The 13,176-nt window shown below is 19.6% G+C and overlaps 4 protein-coding genes across 4 annotated transcripts; 2 read left to right on the top strand and 2 right to left on the bottom strand.

The window, feature by feature from the left end:
• Positions 1–343: 343 nt before the first annotated feature.
• SRAE_1000020800 (Protein-tyrosine phosphatase, receptor/non-receptor type domain and Protein-tyrosine/Dual specificity phosphatase domain and Protein-tyrosine phosphatase, catalytic domain-containing protein) lies at positions 344–1,726 on the bottom strand (the record flags this gene model as incomplete). The annotated part of the gene is made up of 1 exon (XM_024647013.1): positions 344–1,726. One exon carries the CDS (start codon positions 1,724–1,726, stop codon positions 344–346), a length of 1,383 nt encoding a protein of 460 aa, XP_024501134.1.
• A 922-nt stretch (positions 1,727–2,648) lies between these two features.
• Positions 2,649–4,349, top strand: SRAE_1000020700 (Lipase; the record flags this gene model as incomplete). The annotated part of the gene is made up of 1 exon (XM_024647012.1): positions 2,649–4,349. The coding sequence occupies one exon, from the start codon at positions 2,649–2,651 to the stop codon at positions 4,347–4,349; it is 1,701 nt and encodes a 566-aa protein (XP_024501133.1).
• Positions 4,350–4,449: 100 nt separating this feature from the next.
• On the bottom strand, positions 4,450–4,911 carry SRAE_1000020600 (Hypothetical protein; the record flags this gene model as incomplete). The annotated part of the gene is made up of 1 exon (XM_024647011.1): positions 4,450–4,911. One exon carries the CDS (start codon positions 4,909–4,911, stop codon positions 4,450–4,452), a length of 462 nt encoding a protein of 153 aa, XP_024501132.1.
• A 5,416-nt stretch (positions 4,912–10,327) lies between these two features.
• SRAE_1000020500 (Acyl-CoA:lysophosphatidylglycerol acyltransferase 1) lies at positions 10,328–11,903 on the top strand (the record flags this gene model as incomplete). The annotated part of the gene is made up of 3 exons (XM_024647010.1): positions 10,328–10,395; positions 10,466–10,714; positions 10,937–11,903. The coding sequence occupies 3 exons, from the start codon at positions 10,328–10,330 to the stop codon at positions 11,901–11,903; spliced, it is 1,284 nt and encodes a 427-aa protein (XP_024501131.1).
• Positions 11,904–13,176: the final 1,273 nt, after the last annotated feature.

Here is a 13,176-nt window from a genome sequence, read left to right as displayed (position 1 = left end):
AAAAAGATAAACTAATAGAAAGAAATATTTTATTACTGATAAGACATTTCATAAAAAGTATTTTTAAAAAAAAAATAGTTCTAACAGAATTTGAAAGATCCTCGTATCTTTATTCAAAATAAAGTTATATATATATATATATACTATAGATGAAAGGAAATGTTTTGATAGTACAATGATATTAATTTTTTATTTTTTATAAAATATTTGTAAACTATGAGAAATAATACAATAAAAATTTCGTTTTTATTATTTTGTTAGTGTTAATAATATGTCGTATATTTTCATTCTCATTAAAATGTACATTTTCTTTATTACAATAATTATTTAGAAATTATATCAATTACTTTTTTTTTTCGCAAACTTTGGATTGACTTCCACTACTTTTTTGTAATATTTCTCCTTTACTATTAGTAGGTAATATTGGCATTGGACCTATAGTCATTTCAGTAGCTTTTTCAGCTTCAGATTTTTGTGCTTTTTTTAAAACTGGATCATATTCATCAAAAAATTCGAGCATTTTTTGAGATGGTACAATAAGCTTACGATCTAAGAAACGTTGTAGAAGAACTCTTGAAATATATATATAATCAATTTCAGATGTCAATGCACCAGCTCGTGCTATTCTGACATGTTTAGCTAATTTAAATAATATTTCATTTTCAATTTTTGTTTCATTTACAGAATCCATAAACATAGAAATTACAATAAATATAGGTGATCTACGAATTCCAGAAGCACAATGAACTAAAATGGGATAATTAGATTTATAAATAGCTGCATAAATATACATAGCTGTTGATGAGACATTTGGACAACCAATTTTAGGCCAATTTTTCCATGTATAATGTTTGATAAGTAACTCTTTTTTTCCTTTTTTAACTGATAAATGATTAACTACAACATTTTTATCTTTTGCCATAATTTCTCTTTTGATTAGATATACAGCCATATTATCAAAACATAAAGATGATCTTAATTTAAGTGGTATATATTCAGAACATTTCTTTTTTTTATCTTCCATAAATTCACACAACATAACTATAACTTCAACATTCTCTTGTATAATCATTCTCCAAAAATCTACTACTGTATTATCAAGTGGAGCCTGAGCACAAATATAACGTTTTTTACCATCAAGAGTATTTACATAACTAGCATTAATATAATTTTCATCTGTAACTTCTTCTTTCAAAATAACTCTTGAATGATCATAACATGGAGCAGTTAAATTTCTATTTTTTCTTGAACTTGCAAATTTTAGAAATGTTTTTATTTCATCAGGTTTTGGAATAATTGTAGCAATTTCATTTTTATATTCATTTTTTAACCCATCAATTTCTTTATCAAGAATATATGTTGAAAATTCATCTAGTTGTCTTAATTTAGTTTTAATATCACGTCTATCTTCAATTGCCATTACAGATGCTTCCTCAGCTTTAATTGAAGGTTGGGATAGTATTTTTTTTCTTTGCAATTTACTATTATTTGATGAAGACAAACTAATATTTGAGTCAGATTTTTTTTCTACTTTTTTTTTACAATTTAAATCTGTTAATGGTACATTTTCAAATGGATTTCTTTCCATCATTTCTGTAGATTTTTGTGGAACATTTTTTTGTTCTGTTTCAAGTGAATTACTCTTTTTTTCACCATCAAAATCAGGAATAAATGTATTAAGTAAATTAAAATCTGCTAACCAATCATCATTATTGTTGTTACTCATTATCAAAAAAAAAAGTGTAATATATCAATAACAAAAATATTCATTATTTTATATTTAATAATGAAAATCAAATTTTTAATTTTTACACATTTTTATATTCAAAACAGGAAAATTATCAATAAAGAGTAAGATAAATTATGTTTTTAAAATATAACTATTTATTCACTAAATTAATACACTAATTAGTTTTATCATTTATAATTTTTCTTTTACGATAAGTAACAAAAATATTACTAAATTTTTTTTAGTAAAATATATTAAGATGTTGTAATATATAATTTTTTCGTATTGTCCTTTTTTTCAAAAATTTTATTTTAATAAATATATTTTTACAATAAAATTAATGTCATATTATTAAATTTTAAAATGTTATTTTTATATTTATTTGTAAAAGAAAAATAAATACAATAAACTAGATAGTTATTGTATTTGAATGAAACAGTTATAAAATAAATTACCAAATTCTAAAACATATTTATACGAAATTATAATAATCTAGTCTCTCTAAAACATGGATATCTATATAATAGATTATAGTTAACAGTAAAAATAATATTATTTATAATAAATAAACTTATTTGAAAAAAAAAGTATATTACTTTTGATACTGGATTTAAAAAAAAAAAAATTTTAGAGAGTATAATTATAATAGATACATTTTCATCCACATTATCTTTTGATAATAATCTTATATATTTATAATAATATTTTAATCATTTAATTTTTTAATTTCTTCTCTCCTTGACCTCTATATATATACATAAATATATATATAAATATTTATATATATTTTAAGTATATTTATAGTTTGATTGTAATTATACTTTTGTAATATTCAAAGAAAATAATATAAAATTATTTTATTGATCATTATTTATCATATATAAAAAAAACTTTTAAAAAATTATTCATTCTATAAAGAATGTTTTATTTTATTTTTTATATTTATTTTTTACTAAAATTAATTTATTGTGGTCCTATACAATTTGAAACAACAAATTTTAATATTGTTAATTTTTTTACACCATCACCAAATAAATTATCATTTCCACAAATTAAAAAAAGTGCCACAATTCCACCATTACCTTTATCTGTAAAACATAGTTTTGATAATTTTCCAACACTTCCACCAACATTTACTTTACCAACACTTGCTCCTTTACCTGAAACATTTAATCTTAATAATATTATACTACCTATTTCAACAGAAAAACCAAACTTTCCAACATTACCTTCTTTACCACCAACAATAACATTTCCAACATTTATACCACCATATCAAGGAAATGATATAGAAAATACAGTTACAATAAAACCAATAAATTTTGATAATATGACATCAAATTATGTTGGTGATCCAGAAGCTGACATGACAACACCAGAAATAATAAAAAAATGGAAATATCCTGTAAAAATTTATAAAGCAATAACAAAAGATGGTTATATTTTAACATTACATCGTATTCCAAGAGGTAGAAAAGAAAAAAATAAAATAAAAAATAAACCTATTGTATTTTTACAACATGGATTATTATGTACTTCAGCTGTTTGGGTATTAAATCTTCCAAATCAATCATTAGCATTTTTATTAGCAGATGCTGGTTTTGATGTATGGTTAGGAAATATGAGAGGAAATTCTTATTCTAAAACACATATAAAACCAAATATACCTTTAAATGAATATTGGGATTTTACATGGGATGAGATGGCTAAATATGATATACCAGCAATGATTGATAAAGTTTTAAATATAACTGGTGGTAAGAAACTTTATTATATTGGTCATTCACAGGGAACATTAACTATGTTTACCAAATTAAATGAAAATCCAAATTTTGGGAAAAAAATTGAAAAATTTTATGCACTTGCTCCAGTTGGAAGAATGAAAAATGTTAAAGGTTTATTTGCATCATTTGGTGGTGATGTTTATAAACAATTAGAAATAATGTTATTAATGTTTGGTGATAGTGAATTTTTACCAAATACTGGTTTAAGTAGATTATTAACAGAAATTGTCTGTGGATTAGCTTCAGATACACCATTATGTGAAAAATTTTTATTTCATGTTTCTGGTCCTGATTCTGAACAATTAAATAAAACAAGAATAGGTATATATCTTGCTCATTCACCTGCTGGAACATCATTAAGAAATATTTTACATTATGGGCAAATGGTTAAATTTCATAAACATCAAGCATTTGATTATGGAAATAGAATAGATAATTTAAAAAAATATGGTTTACCAATACCTAAACAATATGATGTTAAAAATATTAATATACCAATGGAATTATATTATTCTGATTATGATTGGTTAGCAACAAAAGAAGATGTTGAAGAGTATCTTTTAAAAAGATTAAATAAAAAATATATTGATAAAGCTGTTTTATTAAAAGAATATAATCATAATGATTTTTTATGGGGTCTTAATGCTACAAAAGATATTTATTTACCTATTATTAAAGATATTAAAAAAAGGCATGAGGTAGAATTTGATTTGGAGGAAGAAAAAAATATAAAAGAAAAAACAATAACAACTGATACTTCTATACCAACAAATAAAGTTGAAGATAATAAAGATAAAACTTTAACAACATTTTCTTTATCAAATGATAAAGAATAAAAATGTTTTTACTAAAAATATTGTATATATATAGATCTCAAATAATTATTTTATTTAAAATTTCTTTTTAGTAATTTAATAAAATTGTGATTAGATAAAATTAACCTAATCTGTCAATAGCTCCACCAATAAGTCTTCCAAATGATGGTCCTTGACCACCAAAATGAGGACCACCCATTGGTCCACGTCCACCAAATTGAGAACCACTCATTGGTCCTCTTCCACCAAAACCTTGATTAAAATTTCCTTGTCCACGTCCACCAAATTGTGAACCACTCATTGGTCCTCTTCCACCAAAACCTTGATTAAAATTTCCTTGTCCACGTCCACCAAATTGTGAACCACTCATTGATCCTCGTCCACCAAAACCTTGATTAAAGTTTCCATGTCCACGTCCACCAAATTGTGGACCATCCATTGAACCACTTCCACCAAAACCTCCTCCCATACGTGGATCAGCAAAACCACCTCTCATACCATTATGAAATCCTTGTCCATTAACAGTACTATAAAGTGCACCAATTGTAAGAAATAAAAAAGTAAGAATAATTTTTTGATTCATATTAAATATGAAAATAATAAGATCAATCTTTATGTAGTGATATAATAATACACTTGAAACTTTTAGACATTTAAATACCTTTTTTTCTTATTGTCAATATCACCTTGAAAAGTTTGTAAAAGAAAAAAAAATTAATTTAGCCAACATAAATCACTTTTAATGATATAAATTGAGTACGTGTTTCTATTTTATAATAATATAAACGATTTTAAATTAAATGTTATTCATTGTTAAATATATAATATATTATATGGTAGGGGGTAAATCAAAATAGTTTACCTATCTTTTGTTTTTAAAAATTTTTATAAAATTATTATATAAAGAGAATATAGTAAAGAAAATGGAAATATTTTACTAAACTTGTTTTTATTTTAATAAATATATTTTAAATAAAAGTGTACCTTTTTTGTCAAAAAAATTATTTCATGAATTAAAATATTCTTATTACTTGCTAGATAAGAGTATTTAATTAATTTTGATGTGTAAGATTATTTTATTTTGTACTTGTAACGGAATGAACTTTTTTTTTATTTAATGATGTCATTTTAATTTATACTTAATAAGTTTGTTAGAAAAATTAAAATTAAAAACATATATTGGCAATTTTTTTTAATATAAATAAAATAGATAATTTTATTAAAATAAAAAAAAAATATGCTAAAATATTTTTGAAAATAATTTTTTTGTGCCATGAATTTAAATATAATTTTGTTGACATTTTAACAAATGGTAAAATATATAATTATAAATATTAACTCAAAAAGTTTTCATTAAAAAATGTTATTTAAATCAAACGGCATAACTTTCAGAAAAAAAAAAACATTAAATTTTTTTATATATTTTTATTAAATAATTGATAAGAAATAAAATTGCCTCAACAATACTGAAAAATCTTAATAATTAAAAATATATAAATGTTACTTCAGATATTTTAAAAAGATAATTATTAAATATAAATAAGTTATTTTATTATCTAAATAAAAATTATCAACTAATTATAATTTTTCAACCCTCTTTTATATTAATTTCTAGACAATAATTTAATTTTAAATTAACTTCTATTTATTTACCAGAATTATTATACATAAATTCAATATTGACTTCTTATTTTTTTTATAAATTTTTCAAAAGACAGATTTGTGTGATTTGTTTTATTCATTTTTTTAAATCTATTTCAGTACATATAACATTAAATTTTAAAATTAATTTCTTCAAATTTCAACAATATTTAGAAATTTTCAATAATTTATAAAATAAAAAAAATTTAAGAATATATTTTTGTATTTTTAAAAATTATTTTCATTATCTAATTTTTATAAATGTAACATATAATTCTTTTTTTTTATTATTACATTTAAATTTCTTTTAGTAATGTTTTTATTTTAATAAAATACTTAATAATATAAAATAAAACTGGTTTAGAAATATAATGTTTAAAAAATTTTTTAAATTTTTAAAAAATTTAATTTTTCATCTTTCTAGTTTTACTCTAATTATGAAATAAAAAATTCAACAACAATTTTAATATTTATAAATTTTTTCTTAAAAATACCATAACCATCTGAATATGAAAGTATAAATTAGATTTTATCTTATTAAATTTCTGAGGAAAATTTTTTATCTGTTTCATTTTGTTAACATAAAAATTAGATATAAAAAGTATAATATTACAATAAAATTTTTTTAACATAAGTTAATAATAAATTTTAATATAAAACATGATTTTCAGTATTTTTTCTTAAATAATTTTTATTGAAATTTTAAATTAATTTTAATAGTAAAATTTAAAATTATAATAGAATGTAAGTTATAAGTATACTACTTAGCAAATAATATCAACAATACCATTTTAGTTAAGACTAATTCAAATTAAAAAGAAAAAATAATTTTTTTTAGATATTTTTTTATGATTTTATTTTATTTTTAAATTTATTAATATTATATAGTATTTTAAAAAGAAGAAATTTTTTTTTTCCATAAATAATAAAAATGAGAATCTTGTTGTTGAAGAATTAATAATATAAAATTTGATTCTGTTATAGTAAATGTTTTAATGCTTATTTTATGATATTATTATAAATATTCTTTTAATTAATATGAAAAATTTGTTTTCATTAATTTTTAATTTTTAAAATTTTTATCTTGTAACCACAACAACACTATCCTTATCACCTACAACAATTATAAATAACCATTTCACTAGGTTAGCTTGAAAAATATTTTAAATTATAGTTATTAATAAAAGTTTTTAATCACCATAACCTTGTAAAAAGCTTCACCAACATTAATCCTATGAGAAGATAAGAACATAGCAACCAACATCAAAAGTTCCGCTTATTATAATAATAAAGAGTACAAAAAAACAATCATTTGTGACTCATCAGTAGAGGTAACACCATTTATTTTTATATAAATAATAATAAAAAAAAAACGAACTTTTAAATTTTATACGTAAAAAATTACTTAGCTTAACATTAGTCAAGTGAGACTAGATGAATATTTATTTTTATAAAATTGTAGACAATTCTTGATCGTGATATATCAAGTAAAATATAATTATATTTAACAAAAAAAAAGAAGGATATTTTAAGATAAATAACTAAAATTGATTATATTACAATTAAAATAAACCCTTTATTTTTTACTTTTATTATCCTATTTACAGGTAGAAAAAAAATTTTTTATCCTATTTACCTATGTTATTATCATTATTTTTATATTATTAATACATACATAAAAACATGTATGTATATTTATATATAATAAATAAAATAGAAAAGTTTAATTTTATTTTTTATTATTTATATTTTTGTTAAAGAAATTTTTTCTTTTATAAAATATCTGATATTAATGTAGTATTTATATTAACATATTTAATTTTTTATTCTATTACTACTTTAACTGATTTTTTTTTTCTATTTGTACATAAAAGAAAAGACTTTTTTTAAAAAAATTATTTTATTCGAAACAAATCGTGCTAAATAATGCTTATATATATATTTTTTCTTTTGATTTTTAATGTATTATTTTAATAAATAGATAAAATATATATACTTTTATTAATTATTATTTTTTACGAAAATATATTAGGTATCATAAATGGTAAATAAAATTTATTTAAATATTTATTGATCAAATGATTTTTCATTATACTAATAAAGAAAAAATTGTGATATTTAATTTAAAATTGATACATTTATCATATGTTTATTCACTTACTTATTATAGTTTATTAAAAAAAATCATTTTTAACTTATTTATTACTTTAATTTTGCCTTCAACTCTTCTTTTCCAATTTTTTTAGTATTTCTTTTCAAAAGACATGTTGAGGAAAATGGGTGATAAAAAGGTCGTTAAGTGTAGTATTATGGTTTGTAGTGATGACTTACTAAAATGTTTGTTGAAATCTCATTTAAATATATATATATATATATATATTTATATCTAAAACGTTTTATCAAAAATTTCTTTATTTAGCCCTTCCCTTTTTTTCTTTTATATAAATATGTATTACTTCAATTTCTTTCTATTAAGTATTCTTAAATACAATTAATAAATCAAATCATCATAATCTTTATTACTATTAAATATTTTTTCTCTATAACTTATATGGTAATGACTCTCTCTCTTGTTTTATATTGAAATGCTATACAAGATAGATAAAATTATAATAATTACTTTAAAAACCAACAAAATAATAATAAATTCATTTCTCATATATATATAAATATGTATAAAATGTTATAATATATTATTATATCTATTTTAAAAATTTATTAAACTTTCCAAAAAAAACTTTTATTTTCATCTATTATTCTTTTATTATGTAGCTTTTTATAATAAATTTATTTCTTATATTTAATTTTAACATGCTTGAGAATAAAAAATTATATTGATACATATATATATATATAAATAAAAAGAATATTTTTTATTTATTTAAGAAGTGAATATTTTTCAATTATTAAAAATATTTATATATATTTATAATTCAAAAAATTTATGAAAAAATTTTTTACTTTATATAAATCATTTTCATTTTATTATTTTAAATAAAGAAATATATTTTAATTTTTTATCTATCTTTATTTCTTAAATTTTTTTTTTCAATGTATCATGTTTTTTATATACAAATAAAAATAAATAAATACATATAAGTTCATAAAATGTCCCTTTTTTTTTACATTCAAAAACGGAATAAGGTATTGACAAAAAAATTAAATAGTTACAAGTATTTAATCTCTCCTATTTGTTAGAATGTTTACTTTTTGTTAAAATTAAGCAACTATCTATTTGCACATATTGTCTATACTTCTTTTTTTTATATTAATATATAGCTATTTGCCTCTATCATTTCTCTTTTAAAATATATTTTATCATAATTCACCCCTATCATTATAAAGATCTCCTATGTTTTGAAATGTATATATCTTGTTTTAATAAAATGAGTAATCTTTTTATTTTAAGTTATAACTAATCATACTATTCATACATTCTAAAAAAATACTTTTTATTTTATGAATACCTTAAAAATCTATTATTAATAAAAATGTTTTAAATGTTATATTTTTTTAGGATATAATATTAAAATAATAATAATACTATATATTTATATATAAAAAATTATTTTATTTAAAATATTATTATAGATATTGTAATTTGATATATTATTTTTTATTGAATTAATAAATTATTATTTTAATAATTCTTTGTACTTTATAAAAATAATTAATTCCTTTTAGTCTTATAATAAACTATCTTCAAATAGCAAGTTAATCTTTTATTTCTACATAGCTTTATTACAAAAAAAAAAACTTTGTAATTCTTTTTAATTCTTATTATCTTTCTTTCTCTTTTTCAATTTTTATCATTTTTATTAACCTTATATTATTTTAATTGACATTTCTCACTCTTATCACATTATATATTAATATATATATATATATTTATTACATTTTTAAATTTAAAAATACCTCTATATAAAATATATTGAGAGGTAAACAATAATAAAAGAAACACATTATTATTATATCTTCCAAAAAATATTTATATTACTATGTTTTGTAAACTAAAACAATTCATTCTATTCACATATATGTCATTAACATTTTATCATCCCTTGTATTACCATTTATTTAAAAAAGAAAAAAAAAAACTTTTTAATATTTAAAGATTTTTTTTTATAAATATTTTTAGTGTAACTATAATACATTTCTATCTATATAATTATTATTAAAATATCTATAAAATATTTATCTTCTTATAATATCAAAAAGAAGATAATAAAATAATTTTTATTATTAATTAATTTTCTATGAATTATATTTAATTAAAAAAAAAAACTTTTTAAATATTATATTTAATTATATATACTACAAAATAAGGATAGACAATTGATTTTATTATATTAATATAAATGATTACCAATACCATTGATGATCATCATCAACATGATGGAACTTCTACTATAATTTTTAATTCAAAGTAAAATTAAAAAATTATTTTTTAAGATATATATATAAATATAAATATTTTTTAAATTTAATTTTTATAGAAAAAAAAATTGTGAAGGAGAAGATACAATTATGGTAAAAAGAAACAATACCAATACAACAATAAATAATGACATTCCAACTGAAGATGATGATATAACAGGACCTGAAGAATATGTTTTTTTGTCAAATTTTTCAAATTTTCTAAATGTTTTTATTGCTATTATATGGTTAATAATGACTGTCTTTATTGTACCTATTTGTGTAATTTTAATTAGATCCTTCATATTAGAACCTACTAGATGGATAAAGTAAGTTTTTACTCCTTTTTTTTTCTTTATCAATTAAAAAAATATTTAAAAAATGTATTAAATTTAATTTGTATGATTATTTTATAATATTTCTTCTGATAAAATTTTATATTTTATCATATTAAAATCAAGGATCATTATGATAAGATAAAAATCTATTCTATAAAATATTTTTTAAATATTAATATATATATATATTAAATTTTTAAATAATTTTTCTAGTCAAAAATGGTTTAACTATCTTGAACATAAATGTTGTAAGATGGTAAATGATCATTGGGTAAGTGCTGGAACTTTTGCTGGTCTTCAAGTAATTGAATATGGTGATGATATAACAAAAATTCAAGATGATAGAGTTCTTTTTTTACCAAATCATCTTGGTTTATTAGATCATTTTATATTAATGACAGCTTTTTTTAATAAAAATACTCTTCCAGGAAAATATATTTGGGTTATATTTAATATATGGAAATGGACACCACTCGGTTTTATGTGGATGGCTCATGGAAATTTTTTTATTAATGGTGGTGCTAAAAGAAGAGAAAAAGTTTTAGGTGACTTTAGGAAACATTTAAATAATATTTATTGGACTAATGATCTTGGTTATATTATTATGTATCCAGAAGGATCTCGTTTATATTTAGTTAAAGAATCTGGTGCTAATTTTGCAATTAACAATAATTTAAAACCTTTAGAACATTGTACATACCCAAGAATAGGAGCTGCTAAGACAATTCTTGATGTAGTTGGTCCAAAAAATATTACAGAAAATGATATTGATAATAATGGTTATCTTAAAAAACCTATAAAATATATTGTTGATTGTACATTAGGATATCCAAAAGGAATTGTACCAGATATAAGAGATGCTTTACTTCAAGAATGGCCTCATGGTACCAGTAAAGTAGGTATTCATTATAAAATTTATAAAGCAACAGATGAAATGTGTAATGAAGAAAATTTACAACAATTTCTTTATAAATGCTATCAAGAAAAAGATAAATTATTAGATTATTATTATAAAAATGATACATTCCCAAATACCAAACCACGTATAGTATCTTTTCCATGGAATCGAATGATTATTGTTGAAATATTTTGGTTATCAATATTTTTTACTTCCTATTATTTTATTATGAAACCTCTTTTCATCTATTTTTTTCAAATGTTTTTCTTAACAAATAATTAAAAAAAAAATTGGATATTTAAAAAAAAAGAGATAATTATTATATATTATTTCATTTGTTTTATCTATTTTATTTTTATATTATATCAATATAATAATACATGGTATCAAAAAAGTTAATATTAATAATAAAAGAAATTATACTATTAAATTTTTTTTAGTTTTTTTCAATAAAAAATATTATTATTAATCAGTGATAATACATATTATTTAAAATTTATTATCTTCTATCTTTTTTTTTTAAAATCAACATATATTTATCAAATCTAAGATAAACGATTAGTCAAATAATTGTTATCATAATTAAACAGCTACAAAAACAAATTGTTTATAATAATATTAATAATTCAAAATTTATCTAGGCAAATTTTATTTCAAAACTTTAATGGGAAAATTTTTAGACAGAAACAAAAAATCTATTAAATAAAAAGAAAAAAATAATAATACTGATTGTCAAAAATTATACAAAAAATCATGTGATAAAGTAAATTATTATTATAAATGTCAATTCAGAAATATTTTTCTTCAATAGAAAGTTGGGATCTCTTTTAGAGTAACTGACGTACTGAATAAATAAAAAAAAAAATAAAAAAGTATTTGAAATTTTTTTTTGTATAAATAACCATAATTATCAAATAAATAAATAAAAATTAAATTAAAAAAATTGGTAGTAGATTTTTTAATAAAATTTTTATTAAAAAAAGTTGCTTTTCTTTGTTCACATATTAAAAGGTAAAGTCGAAAATTTAGAATATTTTCAGCCAACTTCTGAATTTCTGAAAATAATAATGCTATAGCTATGAAAATTATTTATCTAGAGCTACTTTTGAATAGAAATCGAATGAAATTAGTCCCATCTTCATAGAATAAGTATTTGCTGAGATACTGAAAAGTCGTGAACAATGAATATTTTAGAAAAATTTTCGCCTCTGTTCATAACTCACTTCAAAATCAAGATAAATGAATTCAGATTTCTGCAATCATTTTCTAATGAGTTTTCAAATGGGGTCTACCTTCAAAATATTTTTATATCTTTAACCTCTTTCGAGATATAAAAAAATGGTGACAATGGATTGCGCGCGAAAAAATACCACGCACAATATCTCAAGTACGGTTGAAAATTTGAAGATCTTTTCAACGTAGGGTATGTCTAAAATTATGAAAGAAGCACAGCGCATCAAGTTTCATGGACCTGTGACTTCATGAACTTGAGTTATCACTAGATTCTCAAAACTCTTTTTTTTATCATATTTCTTATCATATCTTCATTTTTATA

The sequence above is a fragment of the Strongyloides ratti genome (genome assembly GCF_001040885.1).
Source record: "Strongyloides ratti genome assembly S_ratti_ED321, chromosome : 1".
Lineage (NCBI taxonomy): Eukaryota > Metazoa > Nematoda > Chromadorea > Rhabditida > Strongyloididae > Strongyloides > Strongyloides ratti.
Note: the sequence above shows the minus strand (reverse complement) of the source record. Positions and strands in the feature narration are given on the sequence as shown.